Source organism: Hirundo rustica, chromosome 18, assembly GCF_015227805.2.
Source record: "Hirundo rustica isolate bHirRus1 chromosome 18, bHirRus1.pri.v3, whole genome shotgun sequence".
NCBI lineage: Eukaryota > Metazoa > Chordata > Aves > Passeriformes > Hirundinidae > Hirundo > Hirundo rustica.
The window spans coordinates 8,546,590-8,561,947 of record NC_053467.1 but is presented as its reverse complement, the minus strand read 5'-3'; the positions used below and the strand labels follow the sequence as shown (position 1 = coordinate 8,561,947).

The 15,358-nt window shown below is 46.0% G+C and overlaps 2 protein-coding genes and 1 non-coding gene across 12 annotated transcripts in view; 1 reads left to right on the top strand and 2 right to left on the bottom strand.

Annotated features, from left to right (window-relative positions):
* The window catches only part of BPTF (bromodomain PHD finger transcription factor), a 52,022-nt gene extending 47,916 nt beyond the window's left edge, over positions 1-4,106 (top strand). For 9 of the 10 annotated variants that reach the window (XM_058422882.1, XM_058422888.1, XM_058422886.1 and 6 more), the window contains 3 exons: positions 335-419; positions 1,546-1,732; positions 3,198-4,106. In XM_058422882.1, the coding sequence (XP_058278865.1) occupies positions 335-419; positions 1,546-1,732; positions 3,198-3,234 (309 nt within the window). In that variant the 3' untranslated portion in view covers positions 3,235-4,106. The other variant, XM_058422883.1, reaches the window with a different exon arrangement.
* A 2,881-nt stretch (positions 4,107-6,987) lies between these two features.
* Positions 6,988-13,153, bottom strand: C18H17orf58 (chromosome 18 C17orf58 homolog). Its single transcript, XM_040081404.2, has 5 exons — positions 12,906-13,153; positions 10,474-11,100; positions 10,301-10,381; positions 8,603-8,794; positions 6,988-8,055 (listed from the first exon to the last, which is right to left on the bottom strand). Exons 1-5 carry the CDS (start codon positions 12,955-12,957, stop codon positions 7,868-7,870), a joined length of 1,140 nt encoding a protein of 379 aa, XP_039937338.1. The 5' UTR covers positions 12,958-13,153; the 3' UTR covers positions 6,988-7,867.
* Positions 13,154-14,693: 1,540 nt separating this feature from the next.
* TRNAR-CCG (transfer RNA arginine (anticodon CCG)) lies at positions 14,694-14,766 on the bottom strand. The gene has a single exon. It is a non-coding gene; the product is annotated as a tRNA-Arg (tRNA).
* Between the last annotated feature and the right edge of the window lie 592 nt (positions 14,767-15,358).

Genomic DNA, 15,358 nt, shown 5'->3' with positions numbered 1-15,358 from the left:
TTTGCATACATTTGTAAAAGCATATTCATTTCAGGGTACTTGAAAGCACTCTCAGTAAATTCATTCCATACTTTTCCATGCAGCCTGTTCAGCACAGTATCCTGTTATGTCTGAATTTCAGTTTCCTGTTTTGAAGCCCAACTACTGGGTCACTGACATTTAAAACTTTACCCAGTCATCAGATGAGAACTGGTTCCTTTTTCATATAATGCTGCACTTCTTCCTGAAATTCAACTCCAGACCCCAACAGATAAAAGGATGAAAATATTTACCTATTAGTAGGGCCTAATTTAACTTAATTTTATGTTTTCATCCTCTCCTCTTTCCCTGCCAGGCTCACAAGATGGCATGGCCGTTCCTAGAACCGGTAGATCCCAACGATGCACCAGATTATTATGGTGTCATCAAAGAACCAATGGGTGAGTGTTGGTGAGAACAGCCTGAGGGAGTGGGTTTGGGCTTTGGAACAGCAAGTTCATTCCCTGCTGACCAGTTCCAGCCATATTTTGCAAAATACACAGATTAGGCAGGTGAAACGCTGTGATTTCTCGCTGATATCAAAATAGGAAAGTTCAGTTTAGTATCTTGGCAAAATGTTGTGGTACGTTGACTGAAAATAATATTTTGTTTAGGAACTGTGTCCTTTCCTGTTCCAGTGTTTTAGATTGTGCTGTTATAACAATGCTGAACAACTCTTATTCCATGATGGACGGGTGAAAGTTTATAAGGAAAGCTCAAATAACAGTATTATTGATGGTAAACAAAAGTGCATTTAGCCCTTTCTGACTAAAGTAGGAGGAGAAGACCTTTGTATTACAAGTAAATCTGAGTAAAATACACCAAGTAATCCAGACCCATCTGCAGTTGTTTGCACACATTCTGGCATCACTGGCATTTCAAAATAAGCACCTTAAGGCATTTTCCAAGGGCAGACAGTTGTTTTTCTGGCTAAAAGTGCCACTAGCATTTTACACAGCTGTATTTCTATCAGACAGGTTTTGTTCCTCTCCCTGTTTTTAATTGATATTTGCATCAAACTAGGACAATTAACAACTGATATCACCATTCCTGTCTCCTCAATGTGTCTGGTCAGTAAGGATGAGAGCTCTGGCATTTTGCATGACACTGCACTTGGAATCTTTCAGCTGTGCCATCTCTAATGTGCACATGCCCACAAGAATCGATAGCTCATTCAAAGCAAGGCAGGAATTAAAAAAACAATCAGGAGGTGATGGCTGTTACATGTACAAGGTACCTGGATCCTGATTGTCTGACCTCCTTTCCCCTTCATTTCTTCAGAAAAAGCAGGGAGCAGGGTTTTCCCTGGTCACGGTGATTCTTGCATTTTATTGAATTTACCTGCACACAACATATTCGTGCCTGAGTGTCCCTTCTGAGGGAGACCTGCTGCTGTCACCAGGCACAAGCAGCATTCCTGGAAAAGCCTCTAACCTGGAAAATGCTTTGTTTCCCCCAGTCTTGACGACGTAGATTTCTGTTTAGGATGAAAGTCTCTCATTTAAATAATCTTTGGTTTCTTTAAAGACCTTGCTACCATGGAAGAAAGAATCCTGAAGCGCTATTACAAAAAGGTCACGGAGTTTGTGGCAGACATGACCAAAATTTTTGATAACTGCCGTTACTACAATCCAAGTGACTCCCCTTTTTACCAGTGTGCAGAAGTTCTCGAGTCTTTCTTTGTACAGAAGCTGAAAGGATTTAAGGCAAGCAGGTAAGCTGGAGTGTTCCTAACCACAGGGGTTGTGTTGGCCCCCGAAATCTCCTTTCTAAGTTTATCTTGCATTCACGCAGGGATTTGCTCAGTGCGCTTTCCTGGAAAATTGTGTCAAAATTAAGGCTTAAATACGATTTTGTGAAGGTTACTTTGGAATGTTTATTCAAAAGGAGTTGTTAAAAATCGGGGTGGCATCATAAATTCGCAAAATTTGAGTGATACTTCAACTCATTGCTGCAGAAAACTTAATTTCTGATCAGGACAAACATTGTGTCTGAGTTGTGCTGCTGTTCTACTCTGCAGTAAATACTTCTCATGCTAATAAGAGACAATCCTGCTGTGAAGTTTATAATCCAATGAAAGAAATTCAAATACTTCAGTGTTACTCCTTCTCTCATCTTTTTATAATTTATCACCTTTGAAACAGGGAAGTAAGTAAGGTTTAAAGTAGGGTATGGAAAATGAAACAAAATTCAAAATTCACCTTTCAAAATGAAACTTTTTTTTTTTTTTTCTGAAGAAGGACTTCCACTTATGTAGACATTCTTGAAAAAAAAAATGCATTTTTCTTTCTAATTCAATAATAGTGATTTTTGTCAGGTAGTTTTCAACCCATGGTTGTGTCACTACCATTAGCTGGGTCCCCAGCACTCCCTGTGCTTGCACACTGATTTCATTGCTGCATCTTATTTGTTATTTTTCATTTATACCATCCGTCTTCTTTCTTTTCTTGCAGATTGTGATATCTTTAGTCTGAACTTTTTAACTGGAATCAGAACTGGATGTTGGGGGTCACTTTCTTTTACTGTACAATCCAATGACATTAAACTGCCCTAAAAATCCAGATCATTTGTCTAAAAAGTAAATGTTTGTGTTGCCAGCAGTCGCACTGGTGAACATAACTGTATTAACAAAAGCTTGTTCCGTTCCTCAAATACTGTATTGAGAAAAATGAAAAATTCATCGTGGAAACTTTGTATTTTATTGTTTTCGTTTAAGTCACTAATAAAACTGTGAATGTCAAAAGAGGCGTTTTGCTGAACTCTGCTTAGCAAAAACGTGATTTTAACATGCCTGTTCAGTTCTGTTTTTCTATTAAGTTAATCCAAAGACTTACCGAATAAATTTAAGCAAAGTAGATCTTACTATAAATATTCACAACTAAAAATGTCTTTTTGCTTTCCTTTCGATGGACTACTGTTATGTAAATACGTGAGTAAAACTCATTTCAGGCATTTTGGAATATCCCAGTGACACACTGCATTTTACAAATAGTGAAATATTTATATTCTAGAGGAGAAAATGGGCTTAAAATTCAAAGCAAGAATTATTATTTTTTTCTGTAGGGGTAAAAAAAAGCGAAAGCAACATGGTGGTAATTTATTTTTGACAACACCTTGCAGCAACTGTTTTCTCCAAACTGAAGGGTGCTTAATTCTTCACTTTCTTCTGTATTCTGCAGGTCCCATAACAACAAACTGCAGTCTACAGCTTCCTAGAGTTCAGCGTGTTAACCAAACACACGAGCAAGGATCTGGTTGTCTGACAATTTTTAATTAAGGAGCCAGATGTTTTTAGTCAGGTTATCCTGACAAGACTCGATGTAAACTGCGTTTTTATTGGTCACAACAGTCAAATTATATTCTTGGCTTATTTTGTCCAAAGGACAAAGAAATAAAAATCAGCAGCACCACTTTCTTGTCAAGATCAAATTGTTGTACTATTGTGGCAGAAGCAGGAAAACTTTGTTTTGTTGAAGGAGAGAGAGAAAGAGAGCAAGAAAAAAGATACAGTAAATGGGGTCACGTTTAACTCCATGGAAATGCCACGTCTGTTCTTCAGTGAAGAAGCTGGTTTAAAGTCCACACAGAAAACTTTGACTGTATTTATTTATTGTTGCAAAAAAGACGCTTTTTTATTGCTGCCCTCATTTGTCAGCTAATTATTTTTTCTTATAAAATCCAGCCCCGGTTCCATGTAATCCATTCTGTATCTTAACATGATTCCTGTAGGTAAAAGTACAAGAAGACCTCTAGATGTCTTTTCTTTCTATGAAAGGAGCTGCTATGTACACATGTGCACACACACAGGACTGGGAATCAACAAGGAGTTTATCATCCATGGTAGATAAAAACAAGCTTGCATAAAAGTTGGGCTGAGTGGTCACGGACTACAGACTCTGTTGCCTTGAATATAACAAACAGTACAATTTGTCATTTACTCTGCACCAGACTGAACTGAGTAAAATCTATTTGAAGGTATCTTGTTTGTAAACATTTGTCAGATTCTAATTTTTTTTTTCTTTTGTATTAAAATTCAAAATATGGATGTATATGAAACGAAATAAATGGAGATCATTGTTCTCCCCACAGCCGTAGGTGTGTTTGAGTGTGCGCTGCCACGTGGGTGAGACGCTCTGGGGATCTGAGCAGGGGTGGGAACGGCCAGGGAGCGCTCTCATCCCACAGTGGTGCCAAAAGGACTCTCGCAGCTGTGACAGGGCAGGAGGTGGCTGTGAGGTGTCCCCCTGGTCAGTGATCTGTGCCCAGTGCTCTGGGAATGTGGAGTTCCGCTGTAACTGTGTCCCCGGGAGCAGCGCTGCCCTGAGGGGTGAACTGGAGCCCGAGAAGATGCGAGTTGCAGATGAGGAGGTTTTTCTTTCTCTGGGTGTGACTGGCTTGCTCTGGTAGCTGTCTGTAGTTCCCAGCCCTGGTTTCTCTGCAGCTCCTCACCCACCTGACCAGCTTTTGCACTAACTCACAGTCTTCTGTTCTACAGTGGTCTGGGATTTACCTGATTTATGGATAAGCTCCTTTTGGGTTTAACCTCACACCTTGCTATGCAAGAACCTCCTCTGTTATTTTTCTTAAAAAAGATGTTGCTACTGACCACCCTTTCTTACACTTCCAGCTCAGGTGTTCAGGTTCTTCTGGGGGGATTTTATCTACTAAAAACCCATGTGTTTTTGTACATGCAAATGTTGTCATTTAACCTATCTGTGAAAATTACTGATTGTTCAGTGTGGAAACAATAATCCATTTATGCTTCTGAAAGTCAAAGAAGAGTAGTTGCATTTAGATTATGTTGTCCTTTGACGTTTAAAAAAAAAAAATGCTGCATATCTTAAGCATTGTGTTTTAATGGGACAAGGAAAAATCTCACCTTTAACAGCACTGGGACATAGCCTGCATCTCATCCCAACTTCTCAGCATTTCTGTACTGTTTATTCATACCTAAATCCATATTGACATGATTTGAACCTTTCCTACCTGTAGGCAATAGATTGCTGTTTTTAACAAATTGTGGCAAACTGAAGAGTACTTTTTTGTACCTTATAGGACACATCATCCTAGACAAATAAAGTAATGTGTTTGACATGGATTTGGTGGTGTTTCTAATGAAACATTGATAATGTTATAGGATATAGGTCTTGGCTTTGCCAGATCATATGTTACTGTGAATCAGGTTGATTAGGGAAATAATCCGTATATGAAATTTAATGCTACTGATGAATCACCCAACCCAAACCATTCTGTGATTCCATGAGATTCTGTTTCAGTTGCCGTTGGGCAGGTCAAGGTACTTCTCTGGATTTAGTAGTGGTAATGTTTTATAGTTAAATGGTGTTACAGAAAATAAATCACTTGTAATTAATCCCCACCTGCCATCAAGCATAAAGTTCATAAGGTTTGTGATCTCTGCTCAGTCCTTGTCCTCCTTGTATTTTGTAAATTATTGCAACAGTTGTTTTTATATGGTTAATATGTTGTAAGGTATTGATAATGTGAGCTGTGCTAGCTTGATTTTCTTTTCTGTCTCCTCAAATTTGAAGCGATTATCCTCAATCTCAATTTAGTTCATGCAGAAGTTAATGGAGAGTTAAAGTACAGTAAGAAGGTGACCTTATCCAAAAGCCTGGAGTAAACCCCTGGGCAGATGGGGTGAGAAGAGTTATTCCTTTACACCCAGATTCCTGTGTGATGGCAGCAGAACTTTCTGTACTTATCCTGCTGGAAAGGAAATGACTGACTGTGAGGTACCCAAATGCCCGTGGCAGCTGTTGAACGTGAGTGCCATCCAGTTCCCGGGGTGGTTATTGCTGGGAGGGTTTTGGAAGAGCAAGTGCAAGACTGGAAATCCTCTCAGTCTAGGAATTGTCGTTGTTCAGGTGTGTTTAGTGTGTGATGAGCCTGGTGACAACAGACCTGCTCCTGCTCCCTGTCTCACTGGGGCTGTGACAGACGGGGATTTGTTGCTCAGTTGCTGTTGGGAACATTTTAAGGAGGGGCCTTCCAATCAAGAAGGGAAAGGTAAGAGGACTTGGGATAAGTGACAGGAACAGAACCTGCGATAAATGACTTTTCAGGCTCCCAGAGCAAGATCTGTATCCCAGTGTTTTGTGTCAGTTATGGGCACTGAGCTCAGGTTTGGAATGTCCTTAGCACTGGTGTCCTTGTGCTTGTCTCTTCCCAGAGCCAGGGAGGTTCGTGCTGGGTTTGTCCCCACCCTTCCCTGGCTTGGAGCAGGGTGATGGGAATGGGGCTGGGCTGCTGCTCTGAGCAGGGGGATGTCTGGAGGAGTTGCTGCTTAGTCCCTGGACTTCCCCTGAAAATAGAAACAGAGAAACTCGAGATGCACATGTAACCCTCCCTCCTTCTGTCCCTCCCAGTCACTCCAGAGCTTTGATTCATGGCCAGAACAGTCCTCCTGCCAAATCAAAACCCCCTCAGAATTTCTCAGGAAAATTCCATCAAGCCATGCTGTGCTCCATGCAAAGCCTTTCACATACCAAATGTGAGACATGATAATTCTTAGGTAGACTCATGCTATGAATAAATTTCTATCCTCCAGTAAGAGCCTTTTGGATCCCAAATACGGGAAGTTTGCACTTGGTATTTGGCTCCATGTCAAGAAATACTTGATGCAGCATAGCCCATCCCATCCCCTGCTCTGTGGCTTTCCAGTGACACTAAATGAAGCTGCAGAGATGTGGGACAAGTACAGCGTGTCAGAACTACCTCGTTTCAAAACAGAAAATGCTTCTACAGAAGCCACTGCTTCCTGTGGCAGGTCACATACCTCTGTGTATGTGGGGTTTTAATCTGTACTGCCTTTTTTACGTTTCTTTATATAAATATGTATCAAATCCTCAGCCAACTTGTCACACAAGGAGATGCCTTCATGTGGTATCATTACATAAGCTTTTTGGGTCTTCCAAAACCCAGGAGCCAGTGAAAGCAGAACCTCATGGGCATTTTATTAGTTTATTTTACAGAGGTATTATCTGTGAATACTGACTGGGAACAAACATCTCAATTTCACCACGTTAAAGGTACTAAAATATTGTCTTTTTGATTTAAAAAGTAACTTTACTCTTGTGCAAGTACAAGCTTGGCAATATTTCTCCTGGGGAATGGCATTCAGCACAGCTCTGGGACAAAGTGCCCGGGCACACCCGGTGTGTGCAGCCTGTGCTCATTTTGCATTCCCTGCACCGTCACTTGTAAATGCAACCGGGCATTTGTGTTTTGCAGTTCTTGGTTCTTCTTTCAGTCAGCGTGTTCATATACTCAAATTATTATACTCTATTCTGCATGCTTTGTGTGAACACCCAGCTCTGCTGGAAGAATGGTGCAATTTTCAGAAATACCATGGACATGGTTGAGGAGACAAAAATAATACAAATGGTACTTAATGGTGTTGGTTTCTCTGAAATCAAATGCATTTGATACTTTAGGCAGAACTGCGAAAGCACAGTGAACATCCTGTGTAGATAAAGCTGTGGTATCATCTTATCTGTTCAAGGTGAAGCGTTCAAAGTGCAGTTGTCGTGTACCGAGGATGAAGCTGCCAGAATTTTGCATCACAGTCACTACAGATAATTCAGGGCACACTGCAGCAGGGGAAGCAACAATATCCCGTGGCTCTGAAAGCAGCTGGAGCAAATTCCCGGCCAGTTAACATTCCCTGGGCTGACTCCTGTGCTGAGCCTCACCAAGGGTGCCTGCTGGAGGCTCCCCGTGTTTGCTAAAGCACAAAAGCGGGTGTTGGATTGCGGTTCCAGACGGGAGCGCTGCTCACGGCCGGGGTGGATCCCGCCGCTCCCACATCCCGGACGGAGCCCTCAGAGCCTTATGGACACTTGGAGCGCGCTGCCCTCACCCTGAGATCCCTTTTCCTGTTGAATCTCCTCACGTAGCCGCTGCTGCTCCCGACCCAGCCATCCCCCGGCCGCAGCCGCCCGCGCAGGGCCGGCAGCAGCTCGGCGGGCACCTGCCAGCGCTTGTGGTAGACGTGCCCCATCACCATGTACCTGCTGCCTGCAACGACAGAAACAGAAACAAAAATAAAACCAAACCGAACAGGGCTGCCGAGCCACACGGAATGAATGGGCACCAGGGTTGGGAACAGACGTGAAGTTGTGCCTGTGGAAACATCCTGAACGTGGCGCTTCCACAGCAGCACCCTGAGCTCCACTGGGACCTGGGGGTGGTGCTGGCATGGAAATGATGATTTACTGTTGGGGAAAATGCTAGTATTTGATCAACTTGCACTTAAAAGGAAAACTGAGCGACTTACAAACACACCAGCTTAAGCTCTTGCTTGTATTGTTTAGGAATCCTGAAAAGTTGCCATCATTTTGGAACTGGACAGAATTAAGAAAGGGCTACACTGGTACCTGACTTCTTCATGCAGTCTGTTGTGAAAGTTTTGAGAAACTTGGATGGAAACAAGGCCTCAACTTTGAGTAAATACTTTTCTTCCAAATTTTCCCGACAATCCAGGCTAAGCCTATTAGAGTAGGGCAGGCTAAGATTGCAGTGCATGCAGAGGAATAGCAGAATGGATTTGGCTGGAATGATTTACCAAGTTTGAAGTCTGGACACGGTTTACTGCAGTTTAAAGTATCCACAACCAGGATGTGAACTCGGAAGAAGGCGGCGTCAGGAGTGACATAGAGGCGACTCATCTTGTACAGTCCATCGCTGTCTACCAAGAGGGTAATGCACTGGACTCCGTTCCCCAGGCTTTCCAGGTTATAAACAATTCCATTCACTGCTGTTTTAAGGGAGAGGGGAAAAAATTGGATCAGATTTTATATTGTGGCAATTTTCAGGGTATGTGTGAAGGCATTTAAAATGCTGTAAAGGAAGTGTCAGCAGGAATCCTTTGGCTCAGGCGTGGGCAGTAGGAATTGCTTCAAATAATCACATTTGGTGAGGTCATTGCCTGAAGTTCTGCTGCTTTGCAAACCTTGTGCTTTACAGGTTTGAGGTGTTTCTTGGTGAAGAAAGCAATGGGTTTGATGCCTTCTTCTACCCTGATATAAAAAAATGGGCATATTTACCTAACAAAGTAAAAACGTCACATTTAAAACTTCCCAATGAAGTACAAAGCCAAGCTGGTTATGAAACAATTTGGCCTTTGAAATAAAAGGCCCTTGTCATACCAAGAGACAAGAGCACCAAGCAGGTTGTGTTGGGAGCTCAACCACTTCATGCTGTTCTCCCAGGCTCTGGCAAGTGCTGAGCTGATGCAGGGATAGGAAAAAACAGCACCGTGTTAGTGGGGCTACTGCACCTGGTGTTACACCTGCCTCAGGGGGAGAACTCTGACTCGGTCATTTATTCTTTTATCTGCACTGTAAATGTAAAGAAAGGAGAAGCTCTCTCTGATCACTGCCATGGAACCTTGGCTCATCTGTTGCTCAGACTTTTTCCTACTTGTCCTTTCAATTTAAAAGCAGAGCTGTTGGTTCAGGGCTAAAACACAGAGGTTGGGTTGCTGTGAAGCCCACGTTGGACAGGAATGTGTGAGAGTGGTAAAAACCAAAGCAGGAGAGCATTTGTAGAAAGCACTTCCTGACTTCTCCATTTAGAGAAAACAGATGTCTCCTAACGTGTTTATGTTCTACAAATGGAAACATCTGTTACCACTGGGCTTGTATTTTTCTTATCTCTTAAAATACTGTGAGAAAAAGTTGATATTTGCTTCACAACTCTGTAAGCACAAGGCAGGGTTTCAGTCAGAAAATGCTTGTCCTTAAACAGTCTGTACAAAAATACCAGGCTGTTTCCTGCCACCTTTAGTTACATCAGTGTGAACACAAGGACTAAAGACACTGAATCCTAAGGAACTTAAAGAAGAATCCTCTCTAAAGAGAGGATCACAGTCTTATTTCTCTTTGCTTCACCACTTTATTTTAATTTCAAACTTCAGTCCCCAAAATCAAACTTGGTCTAAATAGTAAGACATAAATAACCCAGCTACACTGTTTAATCTGAGCGTATCTAAAACAATTGGTCTTTTCAGTTCCACTGACCAGTCCCAAGGACACCGTTCCTCCAGAGGAAACAGGAAAAAGGGCAGTAATAGCCCAAGGTAGGGAAAGGATAACGTAAGTATGTTTATGAAGAGCTGTGATGGCTCCTTTTTGAATACTTGATAATTATTTAACATACTTACCGTATCTTAATCCCATTATTTTCAAAGTAGAAGTGCAGTGTTAGTGACAAGTGGACAGAAGGCGCTCTGTCCCTGTGGGTTGAGGGGGACATCACCTACCAAACTCGCTGGCACAGAAAGCCTCCACTTCATCCCGCTCCTTCCTGCATTGGGTCAGACACACCTTGTCCTCGTCACCATCTACAACAGGAACACAGGGAGGGGCAGCCCGGGCCCTTCGGGGATCTCTCACCCCGCTGTGCCCCCAGCCTTTGGGGCAGCCTGTCCCTCACCTTTCCCCAGCACACCCAGGTACACGGAGCCGGGCGACCAGCGGTTGGTGAGCCAGGAGGGTTTGGGGATCCTCGCCAAGGGCTCGGGGTGTTTGTAGGGGATCGCCTTCCCCGGTCGGTTGAGGCCGTGCAGCGCGTTGGGATCGTTTGACTCCGCCGTTCCGGAGTCTGGGACAGGACGAGCTTCCAGCAGGGACGTGGCCTTCGGGCGGGAAGGCGCGGGGTGCAGGCCGCGGGCCCACACGCTGTTGGCGGCCTCGGCCCGCCGCCGGTCCGTGTGCTTCCTGTTGGCCTGGCCCGAGTCCAGCGCGCTGGGAGAAGCCCCCCGGGCCGGGCTGCCCTGGGCCAGGACCCCCCCGGGCTGCCGGAGCTTCCTCAGCCCCGTGCTGTTCTCCAGGGAAGGCTCCGCGCGTTTCTTCTTGTGGGAGGTGAGCGAGGGGATTGCGGGGGGCCTCGGCTGCGGCGGGTGCCCGGGAGGCAGTGCCAGGAGCCGGCCTTCCCTGGCACTGCCGCTGGCGCTGCCCCTGCCCCGAGCTGGCACCTTCGCCTCAACAGCGGCAGCGCCTGCTGAACTGGGAACAGCTTTGCTGAGAGCCTGGCCGGGTTTCTCGGCATAGGGCAGGGATCCTACAGGCAAAAAAAGAGAGGGAAAATCAGTGTGTGAGGTCTTTTATTCTATATGTCCTTCAGAAAGATTTGAGGCTCTAATCTCTAAGTGAGGTCTTCAACAATAAGACAAAAACCCTAATAAATAGCTCAATAGATGGAGCACAGGAGAGCTCCTACTTCCTCTACTCAGATACTGAAGGTCCAGTACAGGGAATGCAGCTGCGTGAGCAAAACAGGAGATTTGCATTTTTACTTTGTTATTGTTGCAAATTGAAAACAAACCCTTTTCTCAAACCCCTGAATCTCCAGGGAGCATCTGAGGAAACAAGGTTCACGTTGCCATTTGGGATGCTTGTTTAAAAGATCGTGACAGCAGAACTATTTGGTTTTCCCATCCCTGGGATGCCTGTTGACAATGTCATCCAGACTCTTCAGCGGCTTTGGATGCTACTGGAAAGGTCTTTATCCACAGTTTTGGATCTCTGACTTGAGCACATACTAGCAATAATTAAGCTAGTGCTACTGACTAACAATTATTTCAAGGCTTTGCTTAATGTGAGAGGACAAGGGTTTAAAAAGACAGGAAGTGTCTGGGAATCCAGGGAAAGAAAAAAACATAATGTCACTGTTCACACAAGCTGGGCAGTCGCCTACACTTTCATTTATACCTTCACCTTGATCTCTTGAAAGCAAAATGTGATCTCTCACAAAGCAAAATGACCAAAATATTTAGCCTGGCAGGAGAGAAATTCCCCCTGGCAGTCTGTTTTCCTTTTCCTTTAGCCCTTCCCTGCATGCCTGGAGTGAGCCAGCAGAGTTTTCACACAGCTCACCCACACACAGCCTCTGTCTGGTGTTCACGGCGTGGTTATTGTGTAGGAGGCTGATCCCAACTCCTTGTGCGAAAAGAGATTTGACATACACAGATGAACAACATCCTGGTTTATCTCCTATAACTGACTCAACTGCTGACCTTGCCACTTCTCCCCCTGTGCTCTCACCAGCTGCTGTCATGGGAAAGATTCCCTGATATTTGGGCTGGCCACACATAAAGTCAAAAGAATTTCCATGGAGAGAAGGGTGGAAGAAGTCCAAGCTGCTGAAAGCAGCAGGCAAGGGGGGTTTGGAGATGGTTCAGTGTGGAGCTGTGCCCTCTGAACAGGTGTCTCAGACTTGGGTGTGTAAATAAAACTTCTACCACTTTATCACGCCTTCTCAGTCACGGATTGTATCAAGAAATAGTTCATTTTTTCTCTGCTCAATCTGGTCAGGACCTTGAGGTTCCTCCTCCTGTACCAGCATATTCCTGTCTAGTTGTTGGAACCTAAGAAATTGACTGCAACATAACCAAATCCCGGTGGAACAGATGGAAATGCTATTTCTGTTCTGTCAATGAGGCACTAAAACCCAAATAAATCCACCCAGGACAGCTTGCTGCAGGCACACAGGGCACACTGAACATGTTAAAGTCAGTCACACACCTGGAGTTACACATGAAGGGAACCAAAAGAGAAAGATCATGTATAAATTATAAAAATCCCAGGTGCAGAAGCAAATCCAACTTCACCTGCCACTGGTGGCTGGCAGGACAGAGCACCAGCTCCCCTGCCTGCTTCTGCCAGGTGCTCTTAATTCTTCCCAATGCTGACAAATTAAATATTGCAATTCCCATCCCACAAACACGTTGAAATGTTCCTTTCTTGAGCCCTCACTTGCTGAAAAGGCTGGGGGGCTGCTCGGGCAAGGTTTGTAGGAATGTCCTCAGCCTCCCCTGATTCCCAAGGCAGCCTGCCCCAGCCCCGCTCCGAAGGTAACAGACTTACCAGAAGATGATCTAATGACAAAGCAGAGGAGCCAGAACACTTGGGTTGTCATTTTGAAGTGAAGTTTTTCCAGACTCAAAATGAACTGGAGTCCTTTATGCCCTTCCCCCGATTCATGCTAATGAGAGGCAGCCTGAGGGGAAACGGGAATCACTCGCTGGACAACCCACTGGAGCAAGACCAAGCTGCTGCCTCCACCAGCCCTGCCTGGGAGCAATGTGCTGCTTCCCATCGGGAGCAACCCCCTGGCTGCATCACCTGTGTCCTGGGAATAACACACCCACACGTGGTTTTGGCAGATCTTTATTTTGGGGAGAGTCTTGCCCTCCTACAGCATTCTGTAGGGAAAATTCATAGAGAAGGAGCCTGGTTTTCCTGGCTGTGGAGAACTGTGTTCTGGAGGGGAATTGGGAGATGCTGGAACACGCCAGATCCCTGGGATGCAGAGTCTGTAAAGGATGTGCATGACAATGGAGCAGATCTGGGGATTTCTGGCTATCCCCAGTCATACAGCTGCTAATCCCCTCTTTTCGTTTCAGGAACCAGTTTCAGTGATTCTTTTCAGAGTGAAAAATGCAGTAGTGACTGTCCAGTCCAAGGGAAAGCTCTGCTGATCCCACACAGCTTTATTTTTAAATCTCCCTTAGCCATCATTAAGAACTCTGCAAATTTTCACACACCAAGCCAACGCCGGGTTGGATTACTGAATTAAGAAGGCTTACTTCTAAGTGACCTTATTGCTACACAAGATTTCCATTGTGACAGTTTAACTCACCAGCTGCTGCCGGGTGCTGGGGAAGCTGCTCATGACTCTAAGGGACAAACAACTTTTAAAACTCCACAAAGGCACTGAAAGGCTCCTGAAACCCACCCTTGACAAATAATCTAACCCTCAGCAATGCCTGTGGCATGGGATTCAGTGCTGCTTAGTTTAAGCAGCTTGTTTTGTCCTGCCTTAATTAAGCATTTCGATAGGATTCCCAAAAGCTCAGGGCTTTGTCTCCAGAAGCGATGGGTGAAGATACAGACAATTCACCAGAATAGTGTGGAAAATAAATGACATTTCACCACATCTATTACTCAAGGAGTTACATTTCTACTGTAGCAGCACTTACTAACCCTTGTTTTCCTCTGTTATTTGAAACGTTTTATTCCAGAACTATCCCAAGGTAGCTGTTACAGGAATAGGAATGTAACCTGAGGATGAGGAAGAGGAGAGCTCCTACACTGCTTTGGTGATCAGCAGGTGCCCGCAGCAAGCAGGAGCTGGAGTGTGAGTGCACTGGGGAGGGAGGATGGATGGATGGATGGATGGATGGATGGATGGATGGATGGATGGATGGATGGATACACACACATGAGTATCCCACAGACCTGTATTCCAAGGATTTTTCTGTTGAATTAGCTGGTGGGTGCAATCCAACCCTCGTTCATGTTCGGCTGTGTCTGCACTGTTTCCTCAGACTCTACCTGGACAGGATCTCCATTAAGAGCGCAGTAGAGGTGTTTGGCGTATTCCCAGCATTCCAGCAGCCCCGGGATGCTCGAGCAGCAGAGATGGAAAATCTTTCCCAGCGGGCCTGGGCAAAACAGGGACCGCGGGCGCCGTGGCCACGTCGGGGCACGGGTATTTCCCGGCTTCGGCTGCCCCGGAGATCCCGAGAGGGGAGCGGGACGCACTCGCAGGATCCCCGCGGGACGCGGTAGCGAGGGGGCTCGGGGCGGGGCCCGGGGCGGCCGCGGGTAAAAGATTCGGGCTGACGGTCACCCCGCAAAACAAGCGAGGCACGACCCAGATGGGACTCGAACCCACAATCCCCAGCTCCGGAGGCTGATGCCTTATCCATTAGGCCACTGGGTCACCCAGCGGAGCTTGCGCACGCCGCCCAGTAAGAGCTCCGCCCGGCTGGGCCCGGCCCCGCCCCCCCAGGGCCGTCACGCTCTCCTCGCTGGCGGCGAACAGGCCCCGCCCCTCCCTCCTGGCACGCCATTGGTCACCGTGGCCGCAGGCCCCGCCCCGCAGCGCGTGCCCGCGGCCCCGCCCGCGCCTCACATCGGGTTCCCGCCGTCCGCACGAGCGCGTCGGTGTCCGACCCGCGCGGGGCCGCCCCACGGTGTCAGGGACCCCCCGGGCACCGCCGCCCTCCTCTGCCCCATAACCTCACCCGCAGCTTGGCCGCTGTTCTGCCCCAACTGCCCAGTCTCCTCCACCTCTCTGTCCCTTCACTGTGCTGGTAAGAACCTTCGGAGCTGTCACCTCCCTCACAGCCCACACTGCCGGCAGCACCTCGCACACACCCCCTCAAGCACTGCCAGCCCTCTCCCTGCCCTCAACACCCATCCCTGCGCCCAGATTTCGCTTCTCCAGACCATGCATTGCCAGCGATGGAATTTCTTCGTGCTAACCCTCCGATTCTTCAGGAGAGCAGGTGTTTTACCTCAATTTCTGCTTT